This window comes from Lampetra fluviatilis, chromosome 66 (genome assembly GCF_964198595.1).
Source record: "Lampetra fluviatilis chromosome 66, kcLamFluv1.1, whole genome shotgun sequence".
Lineage (NCBI taxonomy): Eukaryota > Metazoa > Chordata > Hyperoartia > Petromyzontiformes > Petromyzontidae > Lampetra > Lampetra fluviatilis.
This window is the reverse complement of record NC_136340.1, coordinates 5,940,369-5,956,247: the sequence shown is the minus strand read 5'-3', so window position 1 is coordinate 5,956,247 and position 15,879 is coordinate 5,940,369. Positions and strand designations below refer to the sequence as shown.

The following is a 15,879-nucleotide window of genomic DNA, read 5'->3' as shown; positions in this document are numbered from 1 at the left end:
CTACCCCTACCACTAACACTCTACCCCAAACACACTACCCCTGACACTGACACTCTACCCCTAACACTCTACCCCTAACACTCTTCCCCTAACACTCTACCCCAAACTCTCTACCCCTACCACTGACACTCTACCCCTACCACTAACACTCTACCCCAAACACACTACCCCTGACACTGACACTCTACCCCTAACACTCTACCCCTAACACTCTTCCCCTAACACTCTACCCCAAACTCTCTACCCCTACCACTGACACTCTACCCCAAACACTCTACCCCTGACACTGACACTCTACCCCTAACACTCTACCCCTAACACTCTACCCCTAACACTCTACCCCTAACACCCTACCCCTAACACTCTACCCCTAACACTCTTCCCCTAACACTCTACCCCTAACACTCTACCCCTAACACTCTACCCCTGACACTCTACCCCTGACACTCTACCCCTAACACTCTACCCCTAACACTCTACCCCTAACACTCTACCCCTAACACTCTTCCCCTAACACTCTTCCCCTAACACTCTTCCCCTAACACTCTACCCCTAACACTCTACCCCTAACACTCTACCCCTATCACTACCACTCTACCCCTAACACTAACACTATACCCCTACCACTCACACTCTACCCCTACCACTACCGCTCTACCCCTACCACTAACACTCTACCCCGAACACTCTACCCCTAACACTCTTCCCCTAACACTCTACCCCTAACACTCTTCCCCTAACACTCTACCCCTACCACTAACTACCCTACACCTAACACTCTACCCTTTCCCCTCTACCCCTTTCCCTACCCCTCTGTCCCTACCCCTAACACCCTACACCGAGCACTCTGCCAAAACAGTCTTTTAAGGCTTCGCGGGGCATTTTTGTCTTTGTCTTGCCAGGGAGGAGTGTCGGACGATGTCTCGCTCACGGCCTACGTCACCGCTGCTCTCCTCGAGTCCAACATCTCCGTGAGTTCCTCGACGGAGGAGAAAACCACGTGCACGCCTCGAGCGTCATCGCTCTCTCTACACGAAGGGGTCTCAGTGGTAGCTCTGTGATATCCACTTCTGCGGGTTCCGTTCTGCGTGGAGCAGAGACGTCACTTGAATGAGAGGAAGGGAACTCAGAGGTTGCTCTTTGAAATCCGCTTCTGCGGGTTGCGTTCTGCGTGGAGCAGAGACGTCACGTGAATGAGAGGAAGGGAACTCAGAGGTAGCTCTGTGATATCTGCTTCCGCGGGTTCCGTTATGGGAAATGTTTTTTTTTTCCTGGATGGGCTCTTCTCTGGATCTGGAGGCCACCGAAAGCATTGGAGGGAATTTAAACAACTTTTATTTCACCAGGTAAGGCCCCAACTGACCTCGTTCCCAGAAGCGACGTGGCCATCACAAATGATAGATCAACGAAGTGGCTTATCACGTGGACATTTATGAGCAACCAAGTACTCTGAACATGTCATGTCGATTCTAAATGTGGATGGAAACACCGGGGGACCCACCCCCCCCCCCTTTTTCCCCCACCCCCCTTTACCCCTTTACCCCCCCACTCCCCCTTTATGCCCCGCACCACCCTGCCCCCTTCATCCCCACCCCCACCCCCCGCCCACCCCTCTCCATTTACCTCCCCCCCCCCCCCCCGTGTCCCCTTGGCAGGGCCCCGTCGTGGAGCGAGCTCTGGGCTGTCTCCGTCCCCACGTGCTCGAGTCCAGCAACCCGCACCTGCTGGCGCTCGCCTGCTACGCCTTCGGCCTGTCCGCAGACAGCACCACGGCACAGGCGCTGCGAGACGCCCTGCAGTCGCGCGCCGTCACCAAAGGCAAGTTGGGGGTGGGGCGGGGGGAGTAGAGATACAGGGGCAGTGATGGTAGGGGTTGGGGTAGTGATAGTGATAGGGGTAGTGATAGGGGTAGAGATATAGGGACAGTGATGGTAGTGGTAGGGTTTGGGGTAGGGGTAGTGATAAGGGTAGATATACGGGGGCTGGATGGTAGGGGTTGGGGTAGTGATAGTGATAGGGGTAGAGATGCAGGGGCAGTGATGGTAGGGGTTGGGGTAGGGGTAGTGATAGGGGTAGAGATGCAGGGGCAGTGATGGTAGGAATTGGGGTAGTGATGGTGATAGGGGTAGAGATGCAGGGGCAGTGATGGTAAATGTGGAGGGGAAAACAGGAGGATCTCTGGAGACAAATCCATTGTCAGGGTCGGGATCAAACCCACGACTTCCTGCATATCCGGCGAGGTAGTTAACATCTCACGACAGGGAGATAGACAGAACATGCAAACTGCAAATATACAGCAGGCGTCAGGAATGGTATCGAGCCCACGACCTCCTCCATACCCTGCGAGGTAGTTATCATCTTCTAGCCACCATGGTGATGATGATGAGAGAGAGAGAGAGAGACGCAAACTACAAATATTACAACAGGCATCGTCAGGTTCGAGATCGAACTCACGACCTCCTGTATACCAGGCGAGAGAGTTAACATCCCCTAGCCACCGTGACGATGATGAGAGCGAGAGATACGCAAACTCCAAATATACAGCGGCAGCAGGCATCGTCAGGTTCCGGATCAAACCCCCCACGACCTCCCACATACCTGGCGAGGTATTCAACATCTCCGAGCCGCCGCGACTGACCTGACGATCGTCGTCGCCCCCTGCGCACAGGCGGACTAACGCACTGGCAAGAGGCCAAAAAGAAAGACGACAAGGACGACGAGGACGAAGAGTGGGGCTTCAATTTCAGACGGTCCTACGGCGGGGCCACGTCGGCCGCCGTGGAAACGACGGCGTACGCGCTGCTGAGCCGCCTGGCGGTGCCCGGGCAACTCGCCTCCTCGGCGATGAGCTCCAACATCGGCATCGTGCAGTGGCTGAGCAAGCAGCGGAACGCCTACGGGGGGTTCTCATCCACGCAGGCGAGAGGCGGTCGCCACGCTGCTCGTCGTCCTCACGCTCATTGTCGCGCCCTCCACCGCGGCCGTCACCGTGCCCTCCACCGTGGCCGTCACAGCGCTTGTCACCGTGCCCATCACAGTGCCCTCCACCGCAGCCGTCACAGCGCTTGTCACTCCGCCCGTCACCGCACCCGTCACCGCACCCGTCACCGTGCCCATCACCGCGGCCGTCACCGCGCTTGTCACTTTGCCCGTCATCATCACGCTTGTCGTGGTGTTCATGGCCACGGTGGTGGTGGTGGTGGTGATGGTTGATGATGACGACGGTGATGGTGATTGATGGCGATCATGATTGATGATGATTGATCTTTATGATTGATCATGGTGGTAATCGATGGTGATGATTGATGATGGTGATGATGACGATGATGATCACAATGACAGGGTAAGATCTGCTTATATGCTGGTGTCCTTGTATGTAAGCAGATCTTTCTGACCTCTGACCCCATTGGTCAACTCCTGAATCAGATGCTCCTACTGCTGGTGGGTCTACAGACTTGAGTTAGATCTCCTTGCTGCTGGTGGGTCTACAGACTTGAGTTAGATCTCCTTGCGACTGGTGGGTCTAAGGACTTGAGTTAGATCTTCTTGCTGCTGGTGGGTCTACAGATCTTGAGTTAGATCTCCTTGCTGCTGGTGGTTCTACAGATCTTGAGTTAGATCTCCTTGCTGCTGGTGGGTCTACAGATCTTGAGTTAGATCTCCTTGCTGCTGGTGGGTCTACAGATCTTGAGTTAGATCTCCTTGCTGCTGGTGGGTCTACCGACATTGAGTTAGATATGCTTGCTACTGATGGGTCTACAGATCTGAAGTTAGATAACCTTGCTGCTGGTGGGTCTACAGATCTGGAGTTAGATAACCTTGCTGCTGGTGGGTCTACAGATCTGGAGTTAGATATCCTTGCTACTGATGGGTCTACAGATCTGGAGTTAGATAACCTTGCTGCTGGTGGGTCTACAGATCTGGAGTTAGATATCCTTGCTACTGATGGGTCTACAGATCTGGAGTTAGATAACCTTGCTGCTGGTGGGTCTATAGATCTTGAGTTAGATCTTCTTGCTACTGGTGGGTCTACAGACCTGGAGTTAGATCTTCTTGCCATCGTGTTGAGCTCTTGGCCCTCCCTCCCTCCATCTTTGCCCGACCCCAAGCAGGACACAGTAGTTGGCCTGCAAGCCCTGTCAGCCTTTGCCGCCCTGATGCACGGTGGTGGTGGCGGTGGTGGTGGCGGTATCAAGGCGGTCGTGCTGGACTCAGCTCACACTTTGCTCCGGGAGGTCTCCATCGACTCCACCAACGCCCTCATCCTGCACCAGGTGCAGCTGCCTCCTCCTGTTCCTGCTCCCGTGGTGTCCTCCTGCACCGTGGAGGCCACAGGCCAGGGCTGCGTGCTCTTCCAGGTGAGGGGGCGGGTGGGGCCCACACCACGGGGGCTAGGAAATGTTAACTACCTCGCCTGGTCTGCAGGAGGTCGCGGGCTCGATCACGACCCTGACGATGCCTGTATTTGGCGAGGTGTTAATTCGGAATCCGATGAGCAATATAAAATGCTGTTTTTTCACAGATGTCCCAGTAAGGGGCACACGGGGGTAAGAACGTTAACAACAACACAGTGCAAAGTACAAACAAGTTAAACGCATCACCCAATCGTACACAAATACAACGCTAAATCATCCCCATCCTACCAGGCAGAGCCCACTGAGGTTTTCACTTATTGTTCGAAAGCGACCTGGCCACTAATTATATCTCGACAAAAGTGGCTCATCTTTTGGACATTTATAGCAGCAAAATAATCAAAATCGTCTCAATGCATGTTTCTAAACGTGGAGGGAAAACACCGGAGAACCCGGAGAAAAAAAATCCACAAGACCATGGGGAAAGAGAGAGAGAGAGACATGCAAACTGCAAATATACAGCAGCAGGCATCAGGGTCGGGATCGAACCCACGACCTCCTGTATACCAGGCGAGGTAGTTGCCATCTCACCACAGGTAGCGAGAGAGAGACACGCAAACTACAAATATGCAGCAGGCGTCAGGGTCGGGATCGAATCCACGACCTCCTGTATACTAGGCGAGGGGCAGCAGTTGGTCTGTGTATAGGCATTCCTACTCGCTACTAACAGCACTTGCCCCAACAGTCTGTTAGAGGCTACACGGGGGATCTTTGTCTGTGTATAGGCGCTGCTACTCGCTACTACTAACAGCACTTGCCCCAACAGTCTGTTCGAGGCTACACGGGGGATCTTTGTCTGTTGTCGCTGCAGGTCTCTCTCAAGTACAACGAACCCCCTAAAGATTCGAAGCCCAAGTTCAGCCTCTCCGTGGCGACCAACCCGGCAAATTGCTCCAAGGCAGCACGCAAGGGCTTCCAAATCAACGTGGAAGTCAGGTGGTCATTGCATGGGGTTCACGATGGCCGTGGCAGGGTGACACTGGACCCAGCATCGCCTAGAGCCGGGGTTCGAGCAACGCTGAGTCTATGGGCAGTGTTGAGTCTATGACTCTATAGGCAGTGCTGAGTCTATGAGTCTATAGGCAGTGCAGAGTCTATGAGTCTATAGGCAGTGCTGAGTCTATGAGTCTATAGGCAGTGCTGAGTCTATGGGCAGTGTTGAGCCTATGGGTAGTGTTGAGTCTATGGGCAGTGTTGAGTCTATGGACAGTGTTGAGTCTATGGGCAGTGTTGAGTCTACGGGTAGTGTTGAGTCTATGGGCAGTGTTGAGTCTATGGACAGTGTTGAGTCTATGGGCAGTGTTGAGTCTATGGGCAGTGTTGAGTCTATGGGCAGTGTTGAGTCTATGGGTAGTGTTGAGTCTATGGACAGTGTTGAGTCTATGGGCATTGTTGAGTCTACGGGTAGTGTTGAGTCTATGGGTAGTGTTGAGTCTATGGACAGTGTTGAGTCTATGGGCATTGTTGAGTCTACGGGTAGTGTTGAGTCTATGGGTAGTGTTGAGTCTATGGACAGTGTTGAGTCTATGGGCAGTGTTGAGTCTATGGGTAGTGTTGAGTCTATGGACAGTGTTGAGTCTATGGACAGTGTTGAGTCTACGGGTAGTGTTGAGTCTATGGGTAGTGTTGAGTCTATGGACAGTGTTGAGTCTATGGGCAGTGTTGAGTCTATGGGTAGTGTTGAGTCTATGGGCAGTGTTGAGTCTATGGACAGTGTTGAGTCTATGGACAGTGTTGAGTCTATGGGTAGTGTTGAGTCTATGGGCAGTGTTGAGTCTATGGACAGTGTTGAGTCTACGGACAGTGCTGAGTCTACGGACAGTGTTGAGTCTATGGGCAGTGTTGAGTCTATGGGCAGTGTTGAGTCTATGGGCATTGTTGAGTCTACGGGTAGTGTTGAGTCTATGGGTAGTGTTGAGTCTATGGACAGTGTTGAGTCTATGGGCATTGTTGAGTCTACGGGTAGTGTTGAGTCTATGGACAGTGTTGAGTCTATGGGCAGTGTTGAGTCTATGGGCAGTGTTGAGTCTATGGGTAGTGTTGAGTCTATGGACAGTGTTGAGTCTATGGGCATTGTTGAGTCTACGGGTAGTGTTGAGTCTATGGGTAGTGTTGAGTCTATGGGCAGTGTTGAGTCTATGGACAGTGTTGAGTCTATGGACAGTGTTGAGTCTATGGGTAGTGTTGAGTCTATGGGCAGTGTTGAGTCTATGGACAGTGTTGAGTCTACGGACAGTGCTGAGTCTACGGACAGTGTTGAGTCTATGGGCAGTGTTGAGTCTATGGGCAGTGTTGTATTCTCCCTCCCTCCCTCCTCCTTTATCAGCTACCACGGCGAGCGAGGCGAGTCGAACATGGCCCTCGTGGAGGTGAAGATGATCTCCGGGTACAGCGCGGTGAAGTCTTCTCTTAAAGAGGTTGGTGTGTCTCCATCGTCGTCATCATCGTCATCGTCGTCGTCGTCATCATTGGCCATCAGCAGCCGTGGTCAATCTGCTTCTGGATGAAAGCTCTTCCACTAACTGTCAGCCACCACCACTTGCGGTGGAACAATTTTCTGGATCTGATTTCACATCGCATCACCGCTCCGATCTTACATCACGTCACTGCTCCAATGTCATGTCACATGACATCACCACTCCAATCTCTCATCACATCACATCACTGCTCCAATGTCTCCTGCCCCGCGTGTTGTCTCTAACACAGCTGCAGAGCTTCTACGACTTCGTGAAGAAGGTCGAGGTGGATGCAAGCCGCGTGGTCATTTACCTGGACAAGGTGAGCGGCTGGGGCACTTGAGTGGTGGTGCTGGTGGTGTCTTGGTGTGGTCTGGGAGCCCTCCCCACCTCATCCCACCTCCTCCCCCTCATCCCCCTTCCTACCTCTCCTCCCCCCCCTCTCCTCCCCCCCCTCTTCCCTCCCCTCCTCCTCCCCCCCTCGTCACTCTCCTCCCCCTCCTCCTTCTCCTCCCCCCCTCCTCCTTCTCCTCCCCCCCTCCTCCTTCTCCTCCCCCCCTCCTCCCTCTCCCCACCTCCTCCACCCTCTCCCCCCTCCTCCCTCTCCTCCCTCCTCCCTCTCCTCCCCCTCCTCCTCCTCCTCCCTCTCCCCCTCCCTCCTCCTCCCCCTCCTCCTCCCTCCTCCTCCTCCTCCTCCAGTCTAAATACAGATTCTGAGTCGTCATCCCCTAACAAGGGATGCGAAGCTTCTGATTGGCAGCCACCAAGAATCAGAATCTCGGTTTCGTCCCTGGAGAAATCCGATGAGCTGTGAAGCTCTTTGTCTCAGATGTCCAGCAGGGTCCTATAATAAACTATGAAACTATAAACTTATTTTCATTTCACCAGTTGTAAGGCCCCATTGGGCTGCTCTGTTGTCAGAAGCTACCCCTGGCTATTACGAATTATAGCCGATCAAGTAGGTGGCGGCGTTATCGTCATCATCATCGTCGTCGTCGTCGTCGTCGTTCTCATCGTGTGCAAATGTATAGCGGCAGACAAATACTCTAAACGCGTGGCGATGTTCATTCGAAACGTGGAGGGGGAAATAACCGGAGGACCCGGAGAAAAATCTCACGACCACGGGGAGGGAGAGAGAGACAGAGACAGACAAGCAGCCTCAGCAGCGGGTGTTAAGGTCGGAATCGCACCCACGACCTCTTGTATACAAGGCGAGGTAGTTAACATCTCCTAGCCACCGTGATGATGATGATACTGAGAGAGAGAGAGAGACACGCAAACTCCAAATATACAGCAGGCATCGTCAGGGTGGGGATTAAACCCACGACCTCCTGTACACCAGGCGAGGTAGTTAACATCTCCTAGCCACCGTGATGTCCAGTAGGGGGCGCTGTAGTGCTGAGCCATCTGAATCGATCATGTTCCAAACCTTCACAACAACGTTACCACAACAACCCTGCCACAACAACAACGTTGCCACAAAAATGCTGCCACACAACAACGTTGCCACAACAACAACGTTACCACAACAACATTACTACAACAACATTGCCACACAACAACAACATTGCCACAACAACAACATTGCCACAACAACAACGTTACCACAACAACATTACTACAACAACGTTGCCACACAACAACAACGCTGCCACACAACAACAACATTGCCACAACAACAACATTGCCACAACAACAACATTGCCACAACAACAACGTTGCCACAACAACAACATTGCCACAACAACAACGTTACCACAACAACATTACTACAACAACGTTGCCACACAACAACAACGCTGCCACACAACAACAACATTGCCACAACAACAACATTGCCACAACAACAACGTTGCCACAACAACATTACTACAACAACGTTGCCACACAACAACAACGCTGCCACACAACAACAACATTGCCACAACAACAACGTTGCCACAACAACATTGCCACAACAACAACATTGCCACAACAACAACGTTACCACAACAACATTACTACAACAACGTTGCCACACAACAACAACGCTGCCACACAACAACAACGTTGCCACAACAACAACGTTGCCACAACAACAACGTTGCCACAACAACAACGTTGCCACAACAACAACGTTGCCACAACAACAACGTTGCCACAACAACAACATTGCCACAACAACAACATTGCCACAACAACAACATTGCCACAACAACAACATTGCCACAACAACAACGTTGCCACAACAACAACGTTGCCACAACAACAACATTGCCACAACAACAACATTGCCACTACAACAACATTGCCACAACAACAACATTACCACTACAACATTGCCACAACAACAACATTGCCACACAACAACGCTGCCACAACAACAACATCGGTCTACCACGTGTTTCTCCCCCTGCGTCCACACTAAGTTTCCCTTTTCTTATTTTCCTCTTGTCGAGCGAGCGATGGTTGTCCACCTTGTTGTCGGATGCCGTTCGCAAAATCTTTAATCCACCCTCTCCTAGGTCGACAAGAAGCCAATTGCAGTCAGGCTGTCCGTCACTCAAGACATTGCTGTGGACAACCTGCAACCTGCCACCGTCAGAGTCTACGATTACTATGCCACAGGTTAGTAGGGTCAACTGTGTCAGAGTCTACGATTACTATGCCACAGGTTAGTAGGGTCAACTGTGTCAGAGTGTACGATTACTATGCCACAGGTGAGTAGGGTCAACTGTGTCAGAGTCTACGATTACTATGCCACAGGTTAGTAGGGTCAACTCTGTCAGAGTCTACGATTACTTTGCCACAGGTTAGTAGGGTCAACTGTGTCAGAGTCTACGATTACTATGCCACAGGTGAGTAGGGTCAACTGTGCCAGAGTCTACGATTACTATGCCACAGGTTAGTAGGGTCAACTGTGTCAGAGTCTACGATTACTATGCCACAGGTTAGTAGGGTCAACTGTGTCAGAGTCTACGATTACTATGCCACAGGTTAGTAGGGTCAACTGTGCCAGAGTCTACGATTACTATGCCACAGGTTAGTAGGGTCAACTGTGCCAGAGTCTACGATTACTATGCCACAGGTTAGTAGGGTCAACTGTGTCAGAGTCTACGATTACTATGCCACAGGTTAGTAGGGTCAACTGTGTCAGAGTGTACGATTACTATGCCACAGGTTAGTAGGGTCAACTGTGTCAGAGTCTACGATTACTATGCCACAGGTTAGTAGGGTCAACTGTGTCAGAGTCTACGATTACTATGCCCCAGGTGAGTAGGGTCAACTGTGTCAGAGTCTACGATTACTTTGCCACAGGTTAGTAGGGTCAACTGTGTCAGAGTGTACGATTACTATGCCACAGGTGAGTAGGGTCAACTGTGTCAGAGTCTACGATTACTTTGCCACAGGTTAGTAGGGTCAACTGTGTCAGAGTGTACGATTACTATGCCACAGGTTAGTAGGGTCAACTGTGTCAGAGTCTACGATTACTTTGCCACAGGTTAGTAGGGTCAACTGTGTCAGAGTCTACGATTACTTTGCCACAGGTTAGTAGGGTCAACTGTGTCAGAGTCAACGATTACTATGCCACAGGTTAGTAGGGTCAACTGTGTCAGAGACTACGATTACTATGCCACAGGTGAGTAGGGCACACTGCAACGCTATGCAGGCTACCTGGGTGACTCTAGATTTGAAGCTTTCGTGACTGCAAGGATTCATACTCTGAGGTTTTTTCGGTAAAGTCACGTAGGTAAAAATAAATAATAAACATTAAAAATAAAAATAATAGAAATAAAATAATAAATCACGACGTTTCGGAGGCAACACAAGTGTCCGTCATCAGGTGGGACCGTCACAACTGAATTTACTGTATTAAGTGAGGGGAAAATCCAAGAGGCAAGCCCTTAAATACCTGGGTGACCTTTGTTTGTGTCTCGCTGTCTCTACCTGGTCTTGTCTCTCTACCTGGTCTTGTCTCTGATCTTGTCTCTCTGTCTCTCTACCTGGTCTTGTCTCTGATCTTGTCTCTCTGTCTATCTACCTGGTCTTGTCTCTGATCTTGTCTCTGTCTCTCTACCTGGTCTTGTCTCTCTACCTGGTCTTGTCTCTCTACATTGTCTTGTCTCTGATCTTGTCTCTCTGTCTCTCTCTACCTGGTCTTGTCTCTCTAACTTGTCTTGTCTCTCTACCTGGTCTTGTCTCTCCACTTCCACAGAGGATGCAGCCACGTCCATGTACAGCGCTCCGTGCACTCACAGCCAGTGAGACAGCAGCGGTCGCTAGGCAACCAGAGCACAGGTAACCTGGGGGGTAAGGGTTGGTGGTAACCTGGGGGGTGGGGTTGGTGGTAACCTGGGGGTGGGGTTGGTGGTAACCTGGGGGTGGGGTTGGTGGTAACCTGGGGGGTGGGGTTGGTTTCAACATTGGGTTGTGCTGTATGTATGAGTGGTGTGTGTGTACTGTATGTGTGCGTGCTGTATGTATGAGTGGTGTGTGTGTGCTGTATGTGTGCGTGCTGTATGTATGAGTGGTGTGTGTGTGCTGTATGTGTGCGTGCTGTATGTATGAGTGGTGTGTGTGTGCTGTATGTGTGTGTGCTGCATGTATGAGTGGTGTGTGTGTGCTGTATGTGTGTGTGCTGTATGTATGAGTGGTGTGTGTGTGCTGTATGTGTGTGTGCTGCATGTATGAGTGGTGTGTGTGTGCTGTATGTGTGCGTGCTGTATGTATGAGTGGTGTGTGTGTGCTGTATGTGTGTGTGCTGCATGTATGAGTGGTGTGTGTGTGCTGCATGTATGAGTGAGTGCTGTGTGTGCTGTATGTGTGTGTGCTGCATGTACGAGTGAGTGCTGTGTGTGCTGTATGTGTGTGTGCTGCATGTATGAGTGAGTGCTGTGTGTGCTGTATGTGTGTGTGCTGCATGTATGAGTGAGTGCTGTGTGTGCTGTATGTGTGCGTGCTGCATGTACGAGTGAGTGCTGTGTGTGCTGTATGTGTGTGTGCTGCATGTATGAGTGGTGTGTGTGTGCTGTATGTGTGTGTGCTGCATGTACGAGTGAGTGCTGTGTGTGCTGTATGTGTGTGTGCTGCATGTATGAGTGCTGTGTGTGCTGTATGTGTGCGTGCTGCATGTACGAGTGAGTGCTGTGTGTGCTGTATGTGTGTGTGCTGCATGTATGAGTGCTGTGTGTGCTGTATGTGTGTGTGCTGCATGTATGAGTGGTGTGTGTGTGCTGTATGTGTGTGTGCTGCATGTACGAGTGAGTGCTGTGTGTGCTGTATGTGTGTGTGCTGCATGTATGAGTGAGTGCTGTGTGTGCTGTATGTGTGTGTGCTGCATGTACGAGTGAGTGCTGTGTGTGCTGTATGTGTGTGTGCTGCATGTATGAGTGGTGTGTGCTGTATGTGTGCGTGCTGCATGTACGAGTGAGTGCTGTGTGTGCTGTATGTGTGTGTGCTGCATGTATAAGTGAGTGCTGTATGTGCTGTATGTGTGCTGTGTGTGTGTGCTGTATGTTTGAGTGCTGTATGTATGAGTGGTGTAAGTGAGCGCTGTACGCCAGTCCTCTCCGTATGCGTCGTGTGCGAGTCCCATCTCGCCCCAGCTCGCCCTCCGGTGTGCTCCCACAGGAAGCATCAGCACGCGGTCAGCCTTCTCATCGCTGCCACCGCTCTGCGGTTTCTTCCCACCATTGCCTCTGAACGTCGCTTGCGTATCAAACGTCGCTTGTGTATCGATGTGGCAGGACGTGCAGCTACCCAATAAAAAACCCCTTTCGAGGCTCGTGTTGTTGTTGTTGTCGTTGTTGTTGTTGTTTACTTGAACGAGGTACATTCAAACCCGCTGGCTGTCGCGATGACAGCTCGCTGAACGGAGTGGCAGTCTCATCGTCATCGTCGTCCGGAAATTTGTAGCGGGCAAATAACTCTGGACGCGTGTTTATAGAGACTCGTAGAGACCCATAGACCCACAGACCCACAGCCACCCATCGAGACTCATACCCAGAGACCCCATAGACCCACAGACAGTCATATAGACTCATACTCATAGAGACCCATAGACCCACAAACAGCCATAAAGACTCACTCATAGAGACCCATAGACCCACAGACACCCATCGAGACTCATACTCATAGAGACCCATAGACCCACAGACACCCATCGAGACTCGTACTCATAGAGACCCATAGACCCACAGACACCCATCGAGACTCATACTCAGAGACCCCATAGACAGTGCCGGTTGTAGCTAGTGCAGGGCCTGTAGCATATGTTACGAAGTGGCCGTAATATTCTTGGTTATTTCGGTAAAGTCACGTAGAAGGGAAAAATTAAATAATACAAATATTAAACAATACAATTCTCACGTTTCGACTGCAACACAAGCAATCGTCATCAGGTGTGAAATCCACAGCAAGAAAAATTCGAAAAAGTGGCGTTTTTTTCTTAACGTCAGAACCACGGACAGCGATTTGGCAGTTGGTCAGATGGACGAGGCCACCTTTGTTCGGAAACAAGTATAACCCGTAAAAACAAAGTTTTTCACTAGAAATCCTTTATATGCGTGGCGGCTAGAGTCCTCTCGTCCTCTGGCTTGAGATGGCTGCCACCTATGGGTCAGATGATTGTCTGCCAGCATTAAGCAATTGGTAATTAAATATTTAAATTTTTCCCCTAAACAGTGTAAAATTTTGGAAAAATGTTTTCACGAAAATACATTGTCACGCACAACGAGTCTGTGTGCAAAATGTCAGCTCGATTGGATCACGGGAAGTGGGTTGAAAAACGACTTAAAGATTTGCACGGTCGTAAGCACGCAAGCAAGTGAACTTAATATAAAGGATTTAAAAAAGGAGGAAAGTTGTCTCGGGTGTGGACCATTCAACTTCAAGGACAGTGCACATTATCAGAGTTATGTCTTTTGTTTGTATTATGACTGCAGGTATTGCGGTCTATGCAAACATGACTCCTTGTAAAAAGGTGTCAGTTTTGCTGCCAGATAGAAGGGTAAAAAAACAATTAGCATATTTTTACAGGCAAATGAGGTTCCCATGGTGTAAAGGAGGGAGGAGATGAAGATAATGGAATGTGGTTTGAAAGTCACCTTCAGCGTGAACACAATCAATTAAGACGCGAAATGGTTAATGACATCCTTCCAATGATTGCTAAGCCAGAATCCATCTTCTCGGTTGAAATTGTCTCGGCCGGGTACGGGTAGGGTACGAGTATCGGGTACCTGATTGCGACCTCTGGGATGAAGCCGTGTTGCAGGCGCGGGTGGGTTGATTCTAGGAACTTGAATTGTGAGAAGAGACAAGACGTTGGGAAATGAGTGACAAACGGTGACTCACCAGTGACTCACGGCCTACCCGTACCCGGCTGCACCAGGGTCGCAAACAGGTACCCGGCTGGGTACGGGTAGCCGGGTATCGGGTAGGGTACGGGTATCGGGTACCCGGTTGCGACCTCTGCCGATCACCCGATCGGCGGGGGCCCGGCGAGAAGTAGCCGAGGGAGGGGGGAGTGGAGGGGGTGGACGTCGATCCACACAACATTAACCACACAATGCTCTCGGTACAAAGACGCGTTGACGATATACCACGATTGTAAACTATTCTTTAATTTATTTTAGCAGGTGTAAGGTCCCACAGAGCCGTGTAGTAGCTCTTTTGTTAGACGCGACCACCTGGACATCACGAATGACAGCTGCTCAAGCAAGCGGCGGCTTATCGTTATCATCATCATCATCGCCACCACGTGGACATTTTACAGCGGCAGCCGAATGCTCTCAAAGCGTAGCGACGTCGACTCTAAACGTGGAGAAGGGGAAAACCCGGAGGACCCGGAGAAACATCCACGCGACCACGGAGAGAGAGAGAGAGACGCAGACTCCAAATACAGCAGCAGCAACAGGGTCGGGATCGCATCCACGACCTCCTACGTACCAGGCGAGGTAGTCAACATCTCATAGCCACCGTGATGCTGATGATGACGAGAGAGACGCAGACTCCGAATATACAGCAGCGGCAGGCGTCGTCAGGGTCGGGACTGAACCCACGACTTCCTGCGTACCAGGCGAGGTAGTCAACATCTCCCAGCCACCGCGACGTATTTGCATTGCCCCTGAAACGGATTGGCCTACACCAGGGCTCCAGGCGACTCTACGGTCGTGTCTCACCACCGGTGTTAGGCCAGAGATCGACAACCCCAAAGGGTGAACGGTACAAGGGCAATGCACACACAAAGCACGTTACGATCGTAATCATGAACGACGCATGCATTGATAATTGTTTTTTTACCCTTCTATCTGGCAACAAAACTGACACCTTTTTACAAGGAGTCATGTTTGCATAGACCGCAATACCTGCAGTCATAATACAAACAAAAGAACATAACTCTGATAATGTATGCACTGTCCTTGAAGTTGATTGGTCCACACCCGAGACAGCTTTCCTTAGAGCCTAGTCTCACATGGGTTGGACCAGATGACGCCAAAAAGGCGCACAACTCAAAGACAATGCACCATCAGAGTATGAGAGCTCGGGGCAAGCATCTACACTACGGGAACCTCATTTGCCAGTTTTGTTGCCAGCTAAAAGTGGAAAAAACCAATTATCATATTTTTACTGGCAAATGAGGTTCCCATAGTGTTGATGCATGCGTTGTAATTCGAGACCGATTGGCATACACCAGAGCTACAGCCTTCTCCTGGACAGCCCCGTCTCACCACCGGTGGGAGACCAGAGAAGGATGGCAAGCTATCGAATTAAAGCTTCTTTCGTGACTGCAGGGATTCATCTTCTTGGTTCTTTCGGTAAAGTCACGTTGAAGGGAAATAATAAAATAATAAAAATAAAACATAATAAAATATTCTTTAAATTTCGATTTAAAGCTTTCGTGACTGCAGGGATTCATCTTCTTGGTTCTTTCGGTAAAGTCACGTTGAAGGGAAATAATAAAATAATAAAAATAAAACATAATAAAATATTCTTTAAATTTCGATTTAAAGCTTTCGTGACTGCAGGGATTC

The 15,879-nt window shown here is 50.6% G+C and overlaps 1 protein-coding gene across 1 annotated transcript in view; it reads left to right on the top strand.

Moving 5' to 3' along the window:
* Window positions 1-12,604, top strand: part of LOC144952142 (alpha-2-macroglobulin-like) — a 60,338-nt gene extending 47,734 nt beyond the window's left edge. Inside the window, exons 27-36 of the mRNA XM_078882545.1 lie at window positions 903-971; window positions 1,656-1,818; window positions 2,669-2,919; window positions 4,113-4,358; window positions 5,224-5,348; window positions 6,739-6,829; window positions 7,119-7,190; window positions 9,373-9,475; window positions 11,064-11,146; window positions 12,479-12,604. Coding sequence (XP_078738671.1) covers window positions 903-971; window positions 1,656-1,818; window positions 2,669-2,919; window positions 4,113-4,358; window positions 5,224-5,348; window positions 6,739-6,829; window positions 7,119-7,190; window positions 9,373-9,475; window positions 11,064-11,113 — 1,170 coding nt within the window. The 3' untranslated portion in view covers window positions 11,114-11,146; window positions 12,479-12,604. The remainder of the gene's footprint in view (window positions 1-902; window positions 972-1,655; window positions 1,819-2,668; window positions 2,920-4,112; window positions 4,359-5,223; window positions 5,349-6,738; window positions 6,830-7,118; window positions 7,191-9,372; window positions 9,476-11,063; window positions 11,147-12,478) is intronic.
* The last annotated feature ends 3,275 nt before the right edge of the window (window positions 12,605-15,879 follow it).